Below are 22,737 nucleotides of genomic sequence, written 5' to 3'. Positions count from 1 at the left end.
TCAGAACACGTTGTTGTCACATCTAAGAATGGTGAAGCTGGGTCAGGGAGCTAGCTTTCTAAGTGACGGAAGCAAAATGCACGATTATCTACACAAGCTAGGTCAGGTAACAAGACGATAGGCAGCTAGACACAACTCATCTTTTCTTTCATTAATTCCACCAATATTTACCAAATGCCACATGCATCAGGCCTTATGCTAGGTACTGGGGGGATTCGGGGATGAATAAGACAAGTTGTCGGCCAAAACAGATGGTCACAGGAAAAATGACCTCTTACTTGTTAAGTTCTTACTATGTGCCCAGCAGCACTTCCCATAATCATGAGGCCTCATAACTGTCTTTTTCTTTCTTTCTTTCTTTTGGCTGCTCCATGGCTTTTGGGATCTTAGTTCCCTGACCAGGGATTGAACGCAGGTAGTGAAAGTGCTGAGTCCTAAACACTGGACTGCCAGGGAATTCCCGTAACTGTCTTTTTCTCTTGGAAGTAGATCACAGGAGGAAGACCTGACTTAACAATGGTTCATAAAGGGTCAAAGACGACCACAAGTTTAGTTGTGCAAACAGTAGTACACTGCAGCTGCTAGAAGAGCTAAGGAAAGCTTAGGCTGCATTAAAAAGCAACATGACAGGCCTTCCCTGGTGGCGCAGTGGTTGAGAGTCTGCCTGCCGATGCAGGGGACACGGGTTCGTGCCCCGGTCCGGGAAGATCCCACATGCCGCGGAGCGGCTGGGCCCGTGAGCCATGGCCGCTGAGCCTGTGTGTCCGGAGCCTGTGCTCCGCAACAGGAGAGGCCAGAACGGTGAGAGGCCCGCGTACCGAAAAAAAAAAAAAAAGCAACATGACACACTACGGTGTGCTGTTCTGCAATGAGACAGCACATCATATTCACTTAGGGGAACTCACTTTCACAGGTTAATGCCCTGGATGGTGACGGGGTACAGAGACTAGGACACCTGGGGACCAAATGAAGGAACTAGGATTGACTGTTTACCCACATACGTTCAAGGGTCTTAAACCCTAACATCACAGCTATACAAAACTGAGATTAGCCTTCCCAGGAGGTAGTGGGCTGCCTGAATATTTTCAAGGTCAGGTTTTTTTTTTAAAAATTAATTAATTAATTTATTTTTGGCTGCATTGAGCCTTTGTTGCTGTGTGCAGGCTTTCTCTAGTTGCGGACAGTGGGGGTTACTCTTCGTTGCAGTGCGTGGGCTTCTCATTGCAGTGGCCTCTCTTGTTGCGGAGCATGGGCTCTAGGCACGCAGTAGCTGTGGCATGAGGGCTCAGTAGTTGTGGCTCGCAGGCTCTAGAGCGCAGGCTCAGTAGCTGTGATGCACAGGCTTAGTTGCTCCACTGCATGTGGGATCTTCCCAGACCAGGGCTCGAACCCGTGTCCTTTGCATTGGCAGGCGGATTCTTAACCACTGCACCACCAGGGAAGCCCTCAAGGTCAGTTTTAATTCTGACCTCTATGAAATGTCCAAAATAAAACAGGAATACTATCTCTCTACAGTGATCAAGGGCAATGTCTGCTCTCTTAATAACATCTGGACTGTTTTCTTTTCCAGAGTCTCTCCCTCTTGATGTAAGAGGAAGCGATCACAGGCACACTGCAGAGATATTCGGTTGCCCTACGGAGACAGTCACAAAGCAGATGACACACTAAAGGTTCTGAGAAGTCCTATGATAAAGAAATCCATCGGCTGTAGCAACGCCCAAACGTTAATCTGACCACATATACCTTCATGGACTATTTTAAAGTATTCGTATGCTGTGAACACCTTCTGGGAAACAATGGGCACGTCACAGCTTGAGGTTGGAAAGACTTGTGACTTGCCTACTGTCATCAGTGGGAAGGCCTCAGAGGGTGCCCCTGTGACACCAGCAGGGCCTTGTCTGGTGCTAGCACTGCTGTCACAGGGAAGTGCTAACACACTAAAAGGCATTTTGAAATACAGAACAAGTGTTTGTTTTGTTTTCTAAATTGTTCCTGGTTAATGATGGCTTCTACTCAGAAAAAGTGTCCCAAGGCTTCCCTGGTGGCTCAATGGTTAAGAATCTGCCTGCCAGTGCATGGGACACGGGTTCGAGCCCTAGTCCTGGAATATCCCACATGCCGTGGAGCAGCTAACCCCGTGTGCCACAACTACTGAGCCTATGCTCTAGAACCCATGAGCCACAACTACTGAGCCCACGTGCCAAAACTACTGAAGCCCATGCCTAGAGACCGTGCTCTGCAACAAGAGAAGCCACCGCAATGAGAAGCCTGCACACCGCAAGGAAGAGTAGTCCCCACTCGCCACAACTAGAGAAAGCCCGTATACAGCAACGAAGACCCAATACAGCCAAAAATAAATTAATTAATTAATTAAAAAAGAAAAAAAAGAAAAAATGTCCCAAATGATACAGGTTGTACTTCTGTATGTCCGGAAGGAAAAGTCCAGAAGTCTTATATTTGTATGTGATGGCTCATTTTTGTTTTGTTTTAATATGGAAATTTCAACAAAAGTAGAGAAACTAGAACAATGAACCCTCATGTACCTGTGACCTAACTTCAACACTTACCAGCATTCTGCCAACCACGTTTCAAAACCTATGCCCCTCTCCCCTGCATAAATGCTTTTCTTTGGGTGGGGTTGGAATATTTTAAGGCAATGCCAGGCATCATGTCCTTTCATCCATAAATACTTCAGTAAATATTCCTAACAGATAAAGACTCATAAAAAATAACCCTAATTTCTAAATCTTCCCTAACAGAATAAGCAGTAGGAAACTGGAATTATATTACTCAATGGGCAGTTTTTGTAGCTGGTGACAAAACAAAAATACTATTTGCCAAATATCAATTCTCCAAAGCTTAAAAGAAATCTAAAATTACTGGCAGCAGCGAGAGGGAATGCAGAATTGGCAATAACCAAAACTACATGCCTGCCACGAGCACCCCAGGCCACACATCTGAGTGCCTCAGGGCCTCTGGACAGTCCTGAGAAACCGGCAGAGCCCAACGTGCGGCTTGGGGTGATTCGAATGGTTTTCGAGTTGCGGGAGCGCATCTGACCCCAGAGCTTTGCCACTCTTCTCTCAAAGGCAGCCCGTGGAGGCAGGAGGCACCAGGCGGCTCTGAAGGCTGGTGCCGAGGCCCCAAGGAGCGGTGAGACAGCCAGGGACTGAACTCCCGCACAGCAGAGACCGGGAGCCCAGGGCTCTGCACTCAGGGACAGTTGGTACAGCTGAGAACGGGGGCACATGGCTGTACTGAAGCTGCAGGGCTCAGGCTCTCCCCACTGTTTGGCCTACAGCCAGGCTAGAGGCCGAGGAGTCCTCTAGGGGAAGCCACCCGGCCCAGGGCTACTGAGCCGCTCTGCCCAAATGGCCCTGGTGAGCACACAGTCCCAAAGGACGGGTAAGAAAAGCCTGCAGCATGAACCACAGAGCCAGCCCAAATCCAAGATGCAGGGAAAGAGCATAGCGAAAAGGGTATCTCAAGAAAGCCAGACTTCATGTCCTCAGAGAACAGTAATACAACATCATACAACAAGAAGAGACAGTCATAAAACAGGAACAGTCACGGAACACCAAAGACCGCTGACTTTAAAAATGGGGCAGATTCAAAAGAAGGCACTGGAATTAGAAAAGGTGAGGAAGAACCCATGGTGGCAGAGGGGAAGGGAGGTGGCCTCTGCTGATGGTCATGTCACAGAAGTCAGGATGCATGTGCTGAAGCTTAATGGACAAGCAGAGATCTGCAGAGGGAGAAGCCTCGGGTGGGAAGCAGAACAAGACTGCTGCCGCCAGAGAGCAGAGCCTGAGTGGAGAAAAGGCAGCGGCCAGGTCCTGATGGGCCTCAGGAGACCTTAATTTTATTCAGGAGGGCATGGGCACTTCTGCTGTTTTTATAGGAAAATTTGTTCTACCTTCTAACTGGGGAAGAAGAGCACATATCATCTGGACCCCAAAATTCCCAAAAAGTCCACCCTGAGTTTTGATTCTATGGCACCCTACGTGGGGGGTGGGGTTGGGAGGGTGCTGCTGAAGGGCCGCAGAGCCCCTTTTCACAAAGAGCGTCTGAGAGCATCCTGGCCCCCATCCCATGCTTCTTCTCCGATACCCGGTACATGACCAGGGCCATACATGCCACTCTGGCTCGAGAGCCCACTGCTTACAGTTTAGGAACAAGGGCAAATCTCATCCTGCTCAGGAGCTCGTCCTCTTGGAGCATGACCAGGGCGACAGGGTACATCTGATCAAAGTCAAAGTTAAACTGCACGCCGGCTGGAGGGTCACGAAGGAAGTTCCTCTTGTCCTTTCAAAAAAAGAGGAAAAACATGGGGAAAACCATAGACTGCAATTAATAAGTAATAACACATCAGTGATCTGACACACTGAATTCTCCTAAATGCTTCAGCCGCAAAGTACGCTGAGCTGTCATTAACCTGCTTGCCTTAGAGAGAGTGGAGAATGACCAATCCTTTCATATATTCTTTAACAGTTTCAACTGGAGAGAGCACCGTGGGAGGCCTACAGCCAGGCCCGAGGCTGAGGAGTCCTCTGGGGGAAGCCACCTGGCCCACGGCTACTGAGCCGCAAACAGCCCTTTGGGCAGGGTGGCAAGTGTTCAGCCAAGGCTCGGCAAGGGAACCAACAATGAGACTTTCCCCTGCCTGGCCATGATCTGCGGAGAAGTGTCACTGAGTCTTTCTCAGTCACCATTGCATTCCCAGGGCATTTCTTGCCAATCAGACATGAAAAAGAAATGAAAGGAATCCAAATTGGAAAGGAAGAAGTAAAACTGTCACTGTTGGCAGATGACATGATACTATACATAGAAAATCCTAAAGATGCCACCAAAAAACTACTAGAGCTCATCAATGAATCTGGTAAAGTTGCAGGATACAAAATTAATATACAGAAATCTGTTGCATTTCTATACACTAACAATGAAATATCAGAAGGAGAAATTAAGAAAACAATCCCATTTACCATCACATCAAAATGAAAGAAATACCTAGGAACAAATCTAATAACTAAGGAGGTAAAAGACCTGTACTTGGAAAACTATAAGACAATGATGAAAGAAACTGAAAACGACACAGATGGAAAGATATACCATGTTCATGGATTAGAAGAATTAATATTGTTAAAATAACCATACTACCCAAGGCAATCTACAGATTTAATGCAATCCCTATCAAAATACCAATGGCATTTTCTGCACAACTAGAACAAATAATTCTAAAATTTGTACAGAAACACAAAAGACCCTAAATGGCCAAAGCAATCTTGAGAAAGAAGAATAGAGCTGGCTCATGCTCCCTGACTTTAGACCATATTACAAAGCTACAGTCATCAAAACAGTATGGTACTGGTACAAAAACAGACATCTAGATCAATGGAACAGAATAGGGAACCCAGAAATAAACCCATGCACTTATGGTCAATTAATCTATGACAAAGGAGGCAAGAATATACAATTGGAAAAGACAGTCTCTTCAATAAATGGTGCCGGGGGGACTTCCCTGGTAGCGCAGTGGTTAAGAATCCACCTGCCAACACAGGGGACATGGGTTCGAGCCCTGGTCTGGGAAGATCCCACATTCCATGGAGCAACTAAGCCCATGCGCCGCAACTACTGAGCCTGAGCTCTAGAGCCCACAAGCCACAACTACTGAGCCTGTGCGCTGCAACTGCTGAGGCCCACGCGCCTAGAGCCCGTGCTCAGCAACAAAAAGAAGCCACCGCAGTGAGAGGCTCGTGCACCGCAACGAAGACTGGCCCCTGCTCACCGCAACTAGAGAGAGCCCGCGCACAGCAATGAAGACCCAACGCAGCCAAAAATCAATCAATCAATAAATAAATGGTGCTAGGAAAAATGGATAGTTACATGTAAAAGAATGAAATTAGAATATTTCCTCATACCATATACAACAATAAACTCAAAATGGATTAAAGACCTAAATGTAAGATCATTAAACCCTAAAACTCCTAGAAGAGAACACAGGCAGAACAGTCTTTGACATAAACCACAGCAATACTTTTGGATCTGTCTCCTAAGGCAAAGGAAACAGGAGCAAAAATAAATGGGACCTAATTAAACTTAAAAGCTTTTGCACAGAAAAGAAAACCATTCACAAAATGAAAAGACAACCTACTGAATGGGAGAAAATATTTGCAATATACTAAAAAATGGGCAGAAGACCTGAATAGACATTTTTCCAAAGAAGACATAGAGATGGCCAACAGGCACATGAAAAGATGCTCATTATTGCTAATCATCAGAGAAATGCAAATCAAAATCACAATGAGATATCAACTCACACCTGTCAGAATAGCTTTCATCAAAATGACCACAAATAACATTGGAAAGGATATGGAAAAAAGGGAACCCTCGTACACTGCTGATGGGAATGTAAATTGGTGCAGCCACTGTGGAAAACAGTATGGAGGTTTCTCAAAAAACTAAAAATAGAGCTACTATTTTTGGCTGCGTTGGGTCTTCGTTGCTGCGGGCGGGCATTCTCTAGTTGCGGTGAGCGGGGGCTACTCTTTGTTGCAGCTCACGGGCTTCTCCTTGTGGTGGCTTCTCTTGTTGCGGAGCATGGGCTCTAGGTGACCAGGCTCAGTAGTTGTGGCTCACGGGCTCCAGAGCGCAGACTCAGTAGTTGTGGTGCACAGGCTTAGTTGCTCCATGGCGTGTGGGATCTTCCCAGACCAGGGCTCAAACCTGTGTCCCCTGCATTGGCAGGCGGATTCTCAACCACTGTGCCACCAGGGAAGTCCCAAGTGAATTATTCTTCATGCTGCTGCACTCAGGCTTAGGTTAAGATACCTTAAACTAAGGGTTAGTGAATTCACAATCCATTAAGAGGTACAGTCAACACAGTGACAAAATAAAATGCGTCATACAAACATTTTATCATTAATATATTAAAACTGGAGTCTCATTAAAAAGAAATCCAGGAATTCCCTGGCGGTCCAGTGGTTAGGACTCGGTGCTTGTGGGGCCTGAGTTCAATCCCTGGCTGGGGAACTAAGATCCCACAAGCTGTGCAGTGTGGCCAAAAGAAAAAAAAAAAAAAAAAAGAAATCCAACCCAAGACTGTGTTAGAGAAAACATCCCCATCACAGAAGACCCTCATATGGCCCATGACTGCATGGTCAGTACATAATGTGGACATTCTGAGTGGGCAGCACTGTGAACCTCCAGCGCACCAGTACCTACTATGCCCAACCTGGAAGAGCTCTGACAGAGTCCATGTTTCTCTTGGACCAGTTCTCTTCAGTTAGTCAAGAAGTAAACAAAATGAAAGATCCAAGGGCAAACAAAGCTTTCCTGGATTAGGCAAATTTCCTAGGGAACGAGGACGGTTTTGAACTCCTGAGATGGAGCAGGACTCACACTGATTAACATATAAAGGAATGTCTCCAAACCACCCCGTTTCCCACAGACTGAGCATAATCAAGGCAAAAGGCTGTTGTTTTGGATCACTCAAACAATTAAGACTGATTGTTGTTATTCGATTTCTTTTTTTTTCTTAAACAGCTTTTTTGTTTGTAAATATGATACACATCCATTTTTTGAAAATTCAGAACACCAAAGAAAAACACAGTCAAAAATCCCAATACCCACAGACAACCGTAGTAAGATATTTCCTCAAACACCCTCCTGGATGCGTGTCTCTCTGCAAACACGCACGTGTCTGTGTGAATACAACATCTGTTTTTCCTTTCCACTCAAGAGTCGTGAACGTCTTTCCATCTCCAATGTAGCTATGTCTACCCTGAATGAGCCATAATTTACTTAACCAGGCCCACTTCAGTAGTCATTTAGATTGGTTCTAATCTTTCCTTATAGAGAACCGTGCAAGTAACATCACTTTACACTTTTTATTCCCTTCTAAAGTGACCTTTTTAGACTGAATTCCTGGAAGTGGGCTTTCTAATGCAACAGTATGATGATTTTGCCACAGATCGCCCAAACTCTCCTCCAGCAGACGGCAGCAGTTTATACTGCACTAATAGCGGCAGTTTCATCTCATTTTGCTCATATTGGATTTTAACAATATTTTTGGTTTCTGATAATTCCTACATTAATAAGGCAAGAACAATTCTGAGCCTAAATGGATTTTATTTTATTATTATTATTTTTTGGCTGTGCCACACAGCTTGTGGGATCTTAGTTCCCCAACCAGGGATCAAACCCGGGCCCTCGGCAGTGAAAGCGTGGAGTCCTAACCACTGGACCGCCAGGGAATTCCCCCTCAATGGCTTTTAGTTATTTTACCTTCCAAAATAAACATTTCAAAGCCTGAAGTTGTCCCAATCATGTTTCACCTGGGTTTCTACACCGGCCTCCTAATGGGCACCTGTCTCCAGTCCCATTTCTCCCATCCCAAGAAAAACATATTTTACCTATGACTACAATCCTTCAATGACTCCTTGCTGCCTTTAAGATAAAACCTACAGCTTCCCTGGTGGCGCAGTGGTTGAGAGTCCGCCTGCCGATGCAGGGGACGCGGGTTCGTGCCCTGGTCCGGGAAGATCCCACATGCCGCGGAGCGGCTGGGCCCGTGGGCCGTGGCCGCTGGGCCTGCGCGTCCGGAGCCTGTGCTCCGCAGCGGGAGAGGCCACAACAGTGAGAGGCCCGCATACCGCAAAAAAAAAAAAAAAAAAGATAAAACCTAAACTTATCAGAATGGTATGATAACGTCCTCATGACCTCTGCCTATCTACTTCTTCACCTGCATCCTACAGTCCAGTCAAACACAAATGCTTGCGATACCCCCTACCTTAATGCCAAACCCGGCCTCACGTCCCCCAAACATCCACACACTCTCCTAAGACTCAACTCAGCTCCAGTGCCGTCACTTCTGGGAAGCTTCCTTGGGCCCATCCTTTTCCCGCTCCACAATAAATGAGATGTTCCTCTCGCTGCGCGTCCTTAGCGTCCTGTATTACATTCCTCATTCCAGGGAATAATCCTGTATGTGCGTTCATCGAGCAGCTCTCTAGCAAGTCTACGGGCTCCTGCAGGGTGGATCTCATTTATCTCAAGTCCTAGGAGAAGGCTTGGCCTACAGCAGTTACTAAATTCGGTCTGCTGAATTGAGTTCTCACAAGTCTCTAATGACAAATGTACTATCAACTTCTTTTCATGTATTACGTGGCCCTATGTGGCCCTCCAATATAAACAGCTTAAAGGGTTACTCTGCTATACACTCTGAAGTGTCCCAAACTAGTGCCTGGTAAGTTAGAGAATGTCAGGCAACTCCGGCAGAGACTGCTAACCGTCTCCCAGTATCCATTTCTACCTTCCTTTCTTTCAGGATCACAACTGTGAGTTCCAGCTGGGCACGTGGCCACACAGCCAGAGACCGGATTTCCAGGCTCCCTGGAGTACAGGGGTGGCTGTGTGTCTAAGTTGTCAAAGGGGTGTGTGCCTGAGTGATAAGTGCAGTTTGCGGGTCTCGTCCTTCAGGTGGTCTGGTACAGCCACCTCTTTCCCACTTCCCACAGGCTGGAACACAGTCATGCACACCATGTCCTAGGGGCTGCTTGGGAGTAAGACAAGAAGAACTTAGGTCTCTAAGTGACTTCGTTGGGCAAAGCACACCTACTGAGACCACCTACCTCTGGACTGACTGTGAAGGGGAAGGAGGGAGGGAGGGAGAGAAACTCACAGCTCATTTAACCTACTGTGTTTTTAGATCTATTACAGCAACTGAATCTATTCCTTAACACATTCAGCAGCCACCATAAAGGATGGATTGAAGACTGTTTCGAAGCCTCTGGGTCACGCCGAAATCTCAGAAGCTCTCTTGTAGGCGTGCCTGGGTGCAACGTTTATTGCATCATTTATTCAGCAGATGACCATCTGGCACCTGCTATGCTCCGGGCTCCACGCCACCTGCTCAGCAGGGCACAGCACAGATGGAATCCCTGCCTTCACGGCACTTACATTCCAGCTGGGGGCGGTGGAGCGCGGAGAGACACAAGGGTTTAGACTGCCAGGGCTCTGCGCTGCTGTACCTGGGCGTGCAGGGCTGAAAGCGTGCTGGCGGAAGGCCTCTAGGAGATGTCACCTAAGCTGAGATCTTGTGGAATGGTGCAGGGTGAGGTTCCAGGAAGAAGGGACAGCAAGTTCAAGGTACTAAAGCAGAACAAAGCTGATCTAGTTGTACATCAGAAAGCAACAGTGGCTGGAGGGCTGGCACTCAGGCCAGTGGGGCACGAGGGAGCAGTGGGCAAAGCCAGGGACCTTAGAAGCCAGCGGACGGAGTTTAGATCTTAGTCTACAAGAGATGAGACGCCACTAAAAGGGTCTGTGTAGGAGAGTGACACGAAGTGTGTTCACCATAAATGGACCCCTCTGGCTGCTGAGATGCACTTGTACTGGAAAGGGGCAAGGATGGGACAACAGTCGGGATGGGATGCCTTGGGCAGAAGACGATAGCACCAGGACCATGGTGACAGCAGTGAAGTGGACTAGAGCTATGCTCTGAACACAGCACTGTCAGGATGGGGGCGGGGGGAGGCAGGACTCAAGAAAGACTCCTTTAGAAAAAATTGGTGGATAACTGGAGTCTTTTATTCTGAGATGTAGAAGATGAGGAGAGGGACAGGTATGGGGGACAGAGGAGTTATGGGGACTTGGTTGGTATCTGACATTTACCCTCAAATGACACCGAGTCTCACTGTCAAAATTTCCTTCTGGGGATAAATAATCGGTGTGTGATGTCAGTGTCAAGTTTGGCTGTAACACGGTAAACAAAATACATGGTGTCCACAATGAACCTGGAATTGGATGCTTAGGCCTTTAAGGATTTACTAATGGGAAGAAGAAAACCTTAAAGTGCCCTGGGGCACTGGAAGGGAGGAAAAGCCCAGCTTTACACTTGTTTGTTTTCTAGACCAAGGTTCCATTTCTGACTTCGGTTAAAAAAAAAGAAAAAAAAAAAGAGTGGGTTAAAAATAAAGCTTGAAAACCACTGATATAGTAAAAAGCCTTATTCACTGCGTCCCACGCCAGGTGGGGTGCTGGATGCTGAGGACAGAGACCAAAGTCAGCCTCTGCTGAGAGTTCACAGCCCAGTGGAGACACAGATAAGAACTGAGGGTCAGGGACTTCCCTGGCGGTCCAGTGGTTAAGACTCTGCACTCCCAATGCAGGGGGTGTGGGTTTGATCCCTGGTCAGGGAACTAAGATCCCACATGCCGGACGTCCACGAAAAAAAAAAAGTGAGGGTCATATCTGAGAGTCACAGTCCCCACACCCGTACAGTGGTGGTAAAAGCCCCTACCCACCTCACAGGCATACCACGAGGCTCAAAAGGGACAGTGTGTGAGAAAGTGTTTCCTGAAACTGTCAGGTGCTACACGATTGTTAGGTGGTGTCACTCCGTTCCCTCTGAAGTCCTGAGAGAACATTTTGTGGCGCAGCATATGGAATTTTCTTTCTTTCAATTTCAGTTTCAGACAAATACATATAGTAGTTAAAGAGAAAATTTAGAATACAATCATTTCTTTCAGAACAATTAGAATGCTGTCTAGAAACTTCATGATTGCACATCTCAAAAGACTGTCTTAATAACATAAAAGAATCCTTTTAAGGCTGAAAGAATTATTTTGTGTAATAGGCTAGACTTTTCCAATAAGAGAAAGCTACCTAAGAAAAAAGCAAATTTAAAGTCAGTGAAAAAAAATGATGAAAGTTGATGTGTACATTCCTAACATCTCAAAATATTTTAAAAATTGTATAGAAGAAAAACATTCTGCTAAGGATAAAGTCATGATAGGAAGGAAGTATTTCTATACAGGGTATCACAAGATACTTACAGCTGATAGGGCCAAGATTTGTTGTTGAATTGTTTCTTCATCATTACTATCAACCCATGGTGGTACTGCTGCCTCTACAAGGTTTTTAATGGCAAAGAAGAAAAGAGAAAAACAGGTAACAAGGGTTAAACTGTGATCTGTGGATTGAAAGAATGAGAAAGCTTCCACATAACCATTTTAGCAATTTACTAATAAGTTCCAAATATGAACACTCATCACAATCTTCAGACTTAACGTATGAATCTTAGGCATGTATGCATTTGATTAAAAAATTCCTTAAATTATACAATGGAAAAATTGGACAACGCCTTGACCAGGTGACCAAAATCAACATCACTAACGAGGGAGAGATGGCCATTGTGGGCCTCCAGACGCAATAGCCCGAGAAGGACACATCATCTATGTAGTATTCTGGCCAAGAATGAATAACCTGAATCTAATCACGAGGAAATATCAGACAAAGCCCAAATGAGAAATGGTCTAGTTAAAAAAAGGAGGGGGGAGTATTCTTCAAAAACATTAATGTCATAAAAGATGAAGAAAGGCTGTGAAAATGTTCCAGATTATAGGAGGCTAAGAGACATGACAAAAAGTGCAGTACTGTACCCAGGACTGGATGCTGTACTGAGGGGGAAAATGTATAAAGGACATTGCTGGGTCAAGTGACAAAATTAGACTATGAATATTATATCAATGTTAAATTTCCTAAAGCTGGTAACTGTACCACTGGTGATTATGTAAGAGAATATCCCTACTTCCTTAGGAATTGCACACTGAATGGAATGGAAAAAAAAGACACAGAGTGAGACAGAGAACGTAAATGATAAGGCAAAGGGACTATAACAATCTAGGTGGAGGGTATACGGGTGTTCTCTGTACTAATTTTATTGTAATTTTTCTGTACATGGAAATTATTTCCAAATAAAAAGCCTTTATAAAAAGTTACTGTACTTGATTCATGACACAAAGTGATAAGGAGGTTGCAAGATAAGGGCTTAGGAACTGAGAAAAGGGTTGTCAGGAGTGAAAGCAAATGAAGAAAGAAAAGGGCAAATTGGAAGCAGTAAACAAAAGGGCTGGGATCAAATCCTCCATTAAGTCTTCAGAAGCAAAAAGCTGGGAATGCAAAGACAACTAACACGCAGCCTGCATCATCTGGGGCTCACAAGAAAGAGATGATTACAACTCAGCAGGATTATAATGCCACACGACAAACAGTAACCACCTGGAGAGGCGAGTCCCATGGAATTGAGAGAGAGTGAGTGAGTGAGTGAGTGAGTGAGTGAGTGAGTGTGTGTGTGTGTGTGTGTGTGTGTGTGTGTCTGAGCAGCTCTACTGTCTGAGCAGCTCTACTGTCTGAGCCGAGGGCATGGCTAAGGCTGTGGAGCTGGGTGGTCAGCACGGAAGACAGCAAATGCAGAGGGTCCTCATATTTTTGCAGAAATAGTGCCTTTTACTATTCTTCAAAACTCAAATGGAAGACATATCCTATTGGGTACCAACTGATAGAAAAGTTATCTGCATGGATGGATGGATGGATGGATGGATGGACACATGGACAGGCATCTGGTTCATTCTTTGGCTCATCCTAAACAAGCAAATGGTGGCAATTATAATCCAAATTCTGTTAATTATAAGGTAAAATTAACATATTCTCATACTTTTTAAAAAGTTAGGGTAAAGCCCCTTCAAAACTTTTTTCTTACACTGTTTAACATTTTGGTCTCCATTTTCAGTCTATTCACCTTGGGCAGCCTCTACTCGTGCCACTTACCCTAGAATAATGAGGTCCTCCCAAGGCCCAAGCTACCGGTATGGAGGAGACACCCCCCCATCTCCCTGTTCCTCTAAGATGGTTCTTTTTAGGGTGACCAATAACCTCCTGCTTGCCCAATCCCATGGATATTTCTTAGTTCTTTTCTCCCTAGGCCAGTTTCCTTATCTGGAAAATGGAAATAATAGGAAGTACTTCAGAGAGTTACTGTGACCGTTAAGGGAAGTGATGCACGTGCCTTTCCTCATGGTCACTGTAAATGGAACTCACCTGACCTTGCTGTCCTTGAAATTCTTCCCTCTCTGTGCTTTCATTGCTTTTCTCTCCTAGCTGTTCTCTCTCTCAAGTAAATGGGCACTGGTTTTAACAGCAGATGTGTTTCATCACTTACTAGCTGAGCAACCTTCAGCAAATTACTTAACCTTGCTGATCCTTCCTTTTATTGAAGGAGATGTTGTATATAAAGTGCCCAGCAGGCTCTCAGAAACTGCCGACTCCTTCCATTCTTCCCCGTCCCCTCAACACTGGAGATCTCTACTCAGCACTGTTCACGCTGGACACGCTCTTCACTGAGAAGCTCACCTACTCTCAAGGTTTTTACATGACTTGACTAACAATCTGCATCAGCAGACAGAATTCTCCTCCATGCTTCAAACAGGACTAAACTGCTGCTGAACCCCATTCCATTAATTTAAAGCAGTGCTGACCAACAGAACTTTCTGCAGTGATGGATATGCTCTATATCTGCACTGTCCAACATGGGAGCCACTAGCCCTATGTAGTGATCAGGCACTTAAAATGTGGCTAGTGCGACTGAGGAATGGATTTTCCCGATATGCCACCTTTGTTCCCTTCCTTGACTTTGTACATGTTCCTCTCACCAGATGTCTAATAAGCACCTCAAGCAATTCCATTCCTGGGTATATATCTGAAAAAAACAAAACCACTAATTCAAAAAGATACATGCACCCTTATATTCATTGCAGCGCTATTTACAGTAGCCAAGACATGGAAGCAACCTAAATGTCCATCAACAGATGAATGGATAAAGAAGATGTGGTGTATATATATATACTCATATATGTGTATGCACACACACACACACACACACACAGGAATACTACTCAGCCATTAACAATGAAATTCTGCATTTGCAGCAACATGGATGGACCTAGAGGGCATTATGCTAAGTGAAATAAGTCAGACAGAGAAAGACCAGTACTGTATGGTGTCACTTATATGTGGAATCTAAAACTACAACAGACTAGTGAATATAACAAAAAGGAGGCAGACTCACAGATAGAGAGAACAAGCTAGTGGTTACCAGTGGAGGGGGGAGGGGCAATATAGGAGAAGGGGGTAAAAAAAGGGTTATTATGGGATTATACAAAATCAAGTGTGTGAAACTTTTGAAAACTGTAAAACACTAAAGAATTTAAAGAATCTTTCGCTCAGTTAAAAAAAAAAAAGTGAACCTGCCTCCAAATCTTTCACCCCCACTCCTTCCACAGTTCCCATCTCAGAGGCACCAACGAGCTCCTATACCAAGTCTCTGAGCCAGGGTCAACTTTAGTGCTTCCCACGAATCACTAAGTTATGCTAACCTGTACAGTACTTTATTTGTCCCAAAGAGCTACTTCCCACTTTTGAGTACTTAGGAGCAACAATGCCTGATGGGAACTTACCACAGGACTAACTAGTTCTGTTTGAATCTGTGGTACTGCTCAAACAAACTTAAGTATTTTACACTACTTTTGCCAAATTCAAATACATGAGGCCAGTTTTGTGTCTGCACACCACCAAACAGTAAAAGCAGGCATTTTGAGATCTTGCAACTGCAAACATTTAAATAAGCATTTGTCAGTAAAGAAATGTATTGAGTAAGTTCCCAAACTCCCCGTGACTTTTCACGGCCCTCTGTCACTTCCCTGGAAAGCTCTTTTGTTTTTTCTTCTGAACAGAATGGGAAGGGAGCCAACATTTGCTAAGTGCCTATTAGGTGTGCATCAGACACTGTGCTGGACCTGTAATAAAATAAGAAATAAAAGCTCACTCTTTCTCTGTCAGAGCCAGCTCCCCAGAAGGGCTACCTCACCCACCATCATAGCCGCCAGGAACTATTTCCTTCCTTCCTTTAAACCCTGAAGGTTTATAGGTTTGTCCCCACTAGTCTTTGTGCTACCTGAAAGATGAGGGCGTAACTTAGACATTTTTGTATTCTCAGAGCCTTAGCGGGGTGTCTAGCACATAACCGGTGTTCAATAAAATTTGGCAGGCGAGTAGGTCACGTATAAACCTGTACCATACCTGATTTTTTGGTATGCTGCTCCTCAACAAATTTTTTCTGTTCCTTCTGAAAATCTCCTATAATTGTCTGTTAAAAAATACATACAGTTATATTACTTTTAAAAGCTTATTATTAGATAAGAATTACGTTCAAGACTTGTGAAGTCTATTTGAGATATTTTATTCATTTTCTTCAAACAAAGAGACTAAAAAAGTGATACTTCTTCCCTTCCCCAATAAGAGGGGATCTTCGACATTTCCGAACTCTAAGTGTTCAGCTGCCTTTATGACAGATGATCTTTTCAAATGCAAAAATAAAATGAGTTAAAAACTGAATTTTTGTTTTATTCCATAAAACAATAAAAGACAGGTCAAATCTCATTCTAACAAATAGTACACACAACGAAAATATCTAAATAATAAGCTATCTAAAGTTTAACTGATGACCTCCTTAGTTCAAATAGTTACCAACATAAATGAAATTCCCTAGGCCTGTACCCCACCACTGCAAACAATGAACAAACTCACCCCTTAGTGTCTTAAAAGGGTTGTTCCTATTGGTCTAGGACTTTTAAAACTTACCCAAATGATACAAAGGCATAAATGTATTCTGAAATGGTTATAGTTGAAAATTAAACTCACAATATGAAAAGCTTACTATTACCCAAAAGTATCAATGTATTTTAGAATATATTAAAACAAAAACAAAGGTTATTTAAATCAGGTAACTTATAGCTACTTATTATACAAAAAAGAGAGAAAAAACCCCAAGAATGTGATATTTATCAGAATATGATACCCTGCTTGGGTTAATAAAGTTCGTAAGAAGAAGGGACGATTATATTAGCTGCTAATGAATTTCATAAACTTCTATTTCCAAAAGATATTTAAATGTACCTTATCAATGATGTCATCTATCTTTCCTTCTTCTACTGATTTCTTTATTGTTTGTGCTGTTTCAGCAACTGATTCAGTTATCTTTTTTGTAGCAGCAGTTGCAAAGTTAAATAGATAGTCTGCAAAGAATAAAAAAGAGTCTATGCTCCATTCCGGTACAGTGGTTATTGTATTTGTGATTTCTCCCTTAATAAGTGCTTGTAAGACTCTTAAACCGTAGGGCATGTTCCTTGTTAATGAGGACTTGAAACAATGAGCGAGAAGCACTGACAGTACTCCACTTTCTCAGTGGACAGGCCATCCATACTGGGCCTTTAATTCATTGCTTTCAAAGACTGTTAGCATAGTCCCCAGTTCACCCCAGTAGCTGTTTCAAACTTATCTTGCCCTTCTCCAGTCTCTAGTTCTAACTTATCTCAGCAAGTTATCTCCCCGCCTACTTTACAATAAGATCAAGGCTACTTTTTACTTTCTTTCCTTCCTAGACCCTAAGTATCCCATCTTTATTTTCTCCTTCCCTCTTGATCAAAAAAGAAGGAAAAAAGCCCCTCCTCTCCTAGATTAACTCATCCCATGATAAATCTGGGGGATTTTTTAATAAATAGAAATCTTGGCAAGCCCTAATATAAATCTCTTCACTAATAATAAGCAAATATATAGAACGAAATTCAAACCGGAACATACGAACTTCACAAGACAAAACGGAAACACAAAATTAACTTTTCTAAAGACCTGAAAAGACATTTGTATCAAGGCTCTTTTTGCACTATGATATGAAGGTGTATTTCTAGACAAACATCATTTCAAAGTCCACATTCTACAGAATCTGGGCTGCAGGAAGCGACCTCAGGCAGGTTGTAGTGGGGGATGCTCCGGGCAACTGGCCTTCAAATCTCATCCCACAGAAAATGCTCCGTAAGTTAGGGCAGACTTGCCTCTGCTACTTGCCCGTGCTGAGGGGGCAGGTGGGCTGACTCACAACACTCAGGCAGGGAGAAGACCCCGCTAAGAACGGCCCAGGGAGCCTGGCACCCCTGATTAAATGGGTGGTGCCACAGAAAATCAGGAGATTCGTACTGCTACCTGGGAGCAGAAGTACTATCTCCTGATCCGAAGGACCATCTCTACCACTTACCACCTCCTTTAGCATTAAACAGTCTCCTTTCTCCCACTGCGTCTGAAGGCGTTCATCTGTTCCTGGTATCAACACCCACTGTGACTATCTCAGGAAGCTCCTTGTCTCTGGGCTCATTCCTGTCATCCTCCTCCTCCTATTCTACACTCGTAGGACCACAAGAAATTCTCGAGTATCTCCAAGGAGGCCCCAAATATGTTATTCCTTGGTTTGAAACACTTTTATCAGCCCTTTCTTTTCCTGGCTAACTCTACGCATGCTGTGAGCCTCTGCTTACACATCACTTCTCAAGAAATGGTCCCCGGCTCCTTGGCCAGCGTAGGTGTCCCCAAGAGGTGTTCCCTCACCACCTGCGGTGCCAGATCAACAACATCTATGACACTCTATCCATTACCTGGTGAATGTGTCCTCTCAGCTAGACTGAAGACCCATCCTAAGCCCCACTGGGGCAGGGACCAAGGCTGTCTGATTCACCAGTGTATCCCCAGAGAGTGACCAGTAAGTACTCGCTAAATGCATGAATGGGGAGTGACATAAACGCTGAGCTTTAGGGAGATCCCTGATTTCCCTTTGGTTGTGACTAGCCTATTTACCCAGAGTGGTATGATAAAATGGGTAGACAGCCACACTACTTCCTAAAAATATTCTCTGCAGATAGATAAATCCAAACTTCTAAAAGAGCAGGGTTCCCTGTAAGATTTTCTCAGGAATACCTTTTGAATTAGATTCGTCTTTTTTTTTTTTTTTGGCCACACCACATGGCTTGTGGGATCTTAGTTCCCCAACCAGGGATCGAACCCAGGCCCCCTGCAGTGGAAGTGCTGAGTCCTAACCACTGGACAGCCAGGGAAGTCCTGAGAAAGCACAGTTCTCGCCCTCAAGGGATATCCATTTCTCAACAAACAAACCAACGAAAAAGGATTCAAAGACAACAAGAGGAGCTAGATTATTCATTAAACTGAGGCACCCCAGAAGGGAGGGATGTCTCCCAAGAGTAATTAGAAATTCTGAAGTCAGAGGAGTGGGTGGTGGGAGAGCAGGACAAGAGGTTTTCAGGTAGGACGCTCAAAAAGACCAGAAGTCTGCTATTGTGCAGAAGAGGTCAGCTGACACCAAGTTAAAGACAGTTTTTATGAAGTGGTTAGAAAAACTGAGACACAGATAAGAGTTAACAGGAAGTAACAGGAGTACAATATCCACTTCAGAGACTTAGGCACAAGGAGAGAGGGTCTGAACTGAAGTGGCAACCAAAGAAAAGCAAGTCTAAGTAAAACGTGAGTAGACGCAGCAACTTTATGGAAGGAGGGGGCAGACCGCTAACCCTTTACCTTCATTTTCATCATGCCACAACCATCCCAGGAAGAGTGGGTATAAGTAGCCCGGTTTACAGATAGGGAAGCCAAGGCAAATGATTTGTCCATGAAGGTGGGGCAGACCTGGCTGACTGCCTAGCCAAGAGCCTATCTGCTTCCTCCTACCTAAAGAAACCCCAATTTTGGTAGGCGCTCAGCAAACCTGGGGGTGGTCTTGGCGACCCCTGACACAAACAACAAAGGTCCTTTCTGTTTAAGCCTGTTTGTTGGACTTACTGTAATTTGCAAATGACATCACAATAAAGACAATAAGTAGTATAGGGAATTCAAACACAGGCTACCTGCCTCTAAATGGCAAGCTGGTGCCCCAATCCCACATTGCCTCACGTCAGATGAGCAAGTGACAAGGGCCTGCAGAACTGAATGGATGGTAAAGGTAAAGAAAAGCGGGAAGGTTCTCAAAAGGTCAGAAAAAGAGTAAATTTATCAGAGTAAATAGAGGAAGGTAGAGTTTAAGGCTTGCTTCTAGAATAGGAAAATAATACAGAGACAGTGGTTTTTAAGGCAGCTTTAGAAAATTAATATTCTTATGAAAAGGCTGGTTAATTTTTCAAAAATACTATATATTTCACACAATTTTAGAATCTTCGTGTTGGAAGGGACTTTAGCACTTACCTTATTCAGCCTCCTATCCAGGTAGCCCCACTTCTAGGGATGGGGAGCACATGACTTCGAAGGGCAGACAATTATTATTGTTATCCATCTCTAATTAGAAAATCCTTTTCACATCCCTTGTCATTTCTACCTCTCAGACTTAGATCTTAAGTAACATAAAATGACTTCTTTTCTACCAAAAAACCTTTAAAAATGTTGAGCGATGCCCCTAAAGTTTCTTCTTCTTGAAGCTAAAATCCCCTGTTCTTTTTAGTATTGTTCACAAGCCATGGGACCCAAGCTCTTGAACATCTGCACTGCCCTCCTCATGGTAAACCTGGGTCTCTCATCAGAACCGAACTGGGTATTTTACTTCTATATCAAAGCAGACATATATTTTCCTACATACACAACTAACTTTTGGAGTCCTTAGCTGTAAACTAAGCAAGTGAGGCATCTAGAACTTGAAATGCACTTTCCCTATAGAAAAAGAGGATGGTCTAATTAACACAGCTCTACTGAAAACACTAATAGCATTTTTCAAAGGAGAAGGAAGAGGAGGTGGCCCTTCCTCCATTCCTGGGCACGGACTGGCCTTAGGGACAGTTTTGAAAAAGCCAAAGCTTATCTCTGGCCACCCTCCCACTTATTTAAGCTGTGGAATGACTCATACTACACTCTCAGAGGTATGGGTTTGTTTTAGAGAAAGAGTATAGATAAGAGTATAGATAACTGGACTTTAACAAAAACCAACTAACCAATCTGCGCTGAATAAGAAGTTACTCTGGGGTATGAGGTCTTGGGAGGTAGGGAGAAGCTCTTCAGTGACTTTCCTAATAAACTGCCCTCCTTCTGTGATCACAGCAAGTCCTAAGTTCATCAGGAGGGAGAGCCAAGGATAAGGTTTAATTTGGGGTTAGGAAGTGGAATATAGGCCTGGGTGTCCGCCACTCCTAACTGGTGCCTAATTTATAAAGCTGCCTAAATGTAGAAATAGGTCACCATTGATCGCCTGGAGGGGTGGGATAGGGAGGGTGGGAGGGAGGGAGACGCAAGAGGGAAGAGATATGGGAACATATGTATAACTGATTCACTTTGTTATAAAGCAGAAACTAACACACCATTGTAAAGCAATTATACCCCAATTAAGATGTTAAAAAAAAAAAAGAAATAGGTCACCTCGTGAACCAGAAGTATTTATGATCCAATCTTGAAGGGAGGCACTCAGCAAAAGTTTACAGAACAAATGGGGCCCCAGGAAATTCCATGTAGATTTTATTATTATTATTTTAAGAAACACTGTGCTTTCCAAATATTTCTTTTTTTAAAATTAATTTATTTTTATTATTTATTTTTGGCTGCGTTGGATCTTCGTTGCTGCGTGCTGGCTTTCTCTAGTTGCAGCGAGCGGGGGCTACTCTTCGTTGCGGTCCGCGGGGCTTCTCATTGTGGTGGCTTCTCTTGTTGTGGAGCACGGGCTCTAGGTGCCCCGGCTCGTGGGTTCTAGAGCGCAGGTTCAGTAGTTGTGGAGCAGGGGCTTAGTTGCTCCGCGGCAATGTGGGATCTTCCCGGACCAGGGCTCGAACCTGTGTCCCCTGCATTGGCAGGCGGATTCTTAACCACTGGACCACCAGGGAAGTCCCTCCATGTAGATTTTTAAAAGGCCAAAGAAATGAATCTACTCAGTGGGAATCAGGCACAGAGATGTTTAACTTCACTTTTCAAAACAGAGATGGGTCTTTCTAAATATACCTCTTAGGATCACTATGTAGAAATAAAAAGTATTTAATCATCTCTTGTCTTTTTGAGGGGTTGTGTACAAACTAGGACCTTTACATCTTTTTTAAATCAAATTTCGGAGCCAAAAGAGCTCTAATTTCTTTGGAAACTTTGCATTCACAGTGTGTGTGTGGCTGGGGAAGTACTTCCATCTAACCTTAGCCTACCCAACCTCAAGAGAGTCTGGGGAGGCAGACTTCCCTGGTATTCCAGTGGCTAAGACTCTGCGCTCCCAGTGCAGGGGGCCCGGGTTCGATCCCTGGTCAGGGAACTAGATCCCGCGCTGTAACTAATCCCGCATGCCGCAACTAAAGATCCTGCACGCTGCAACTAAGACCCGGTGCAGCCAAATAAATAAATAAATATTTTTTAAAAAGAGAGAGAAAGAGAGTCTGGTGAGGAAAGAAAGGGATGGAAGCGTTAAGCTCCGAAGTAGACATCCATATCGAAAACATTAAAAAAATATTTGGGGGTCTTTATTACGAAATATAAACATGAGATTTCAATAAAGCCCTAAGCTTTAAGAAGCCACTTTTGATACTCCTCTGAAGATAAACGAAAATGATTCTCCATGTTCTATGAAATCAAGGAAACAATCATACCCAGCTTTTCCTAAGGTGGTCCCACTTTTATTTATCCCAGCTACCTAACATAGCCTCTCTGCTCTAGTCAACTTCACCTCCTTACATCTCTTGAATATTCCAAGCTCGTTTCTCCCCAGTTTTCCACACAGGAAATAGCTGTTCCCTCTAGTGATTTCATTGCATAGCACTTAGTTTTATTTCTCTTGTACACTGTTTGGAGGCTTGGGGCTTAGATTGTGTACTGCTATGATTTGAGATTATGCCTGTTCTCCCTGCCTCTCCACCCCACAGTAAACTTTTTGAACATTAGAGCCTTTCTTATTCAAGTATGTGTTTCTCCACTCTCAGGCTCCAGCCTGTCCTGTGCTCTTGCCTTGTAGTGTCTTGAAGTAAATTCTTTAAAATTGCTTGCAAAATTTAATCTCTCACTTGTAGTGTAGTCTGCTTTAGGGCCACCTTCTTAAAGACGTTTTCTTTGACT

General features: G+C 44.0%; 1 protein-coding gene across 2 annotated transcripts in view; it reads right to left on the bottom strand.

Moving 5' to 3' along the window:
• Positions 1 to 22,737, bottom strand: part of SYAP1 (synapse associated protein 1) — a 31,466-nt gene that overhangs the window by 7,617 nt on the left and 1,112 nt on the right. Inside the window, exons 2-5 of one of the 2 annotated variants that reach the window (XM_004269650.3) lie at positions 16,792 to 16,910; positions 15,916 to 15,982; positions 11,835 to 11,908; positions 4,166 to 4,305 (exon numbers count right to left, since the gene is read on the bottom strand). In XM_004269650.3, coding sequence (XP_004269698.1) covers positions 4,166 to 4,305; positions 11,835 to 11,908; positions 15,916 to 15,982; positions 16,792 to 16,910 — 400 coding nt within the window. The remainder of the gene's footprint in view (positions 1 to 4,165; positions 4,306 to 11,834; positions 11,909 to 15,915; positions 15,983 to 16,791; positions 16,911 to 22,737) is intronic. The other variant, XM_033427900.2, reaches the window with a different exon arrangement.

The sequence above is a fragment of the Orcinus orca genome, chromosome X, assembly GCF_937001465.1.
Source record: "Orcinus orca chromosome X, mOrcOrc1.1, whole genome shotgun sequence".
Lineage (NCBI taxonomy): Eukaryota > Metazoa > Chordata > Mammalia > Artiodactyla > Delphinidae > Orcinus > Orcinus orca.
This window is presented reverse-complemented; position numbering and strand designations above follow the sequence as displayed.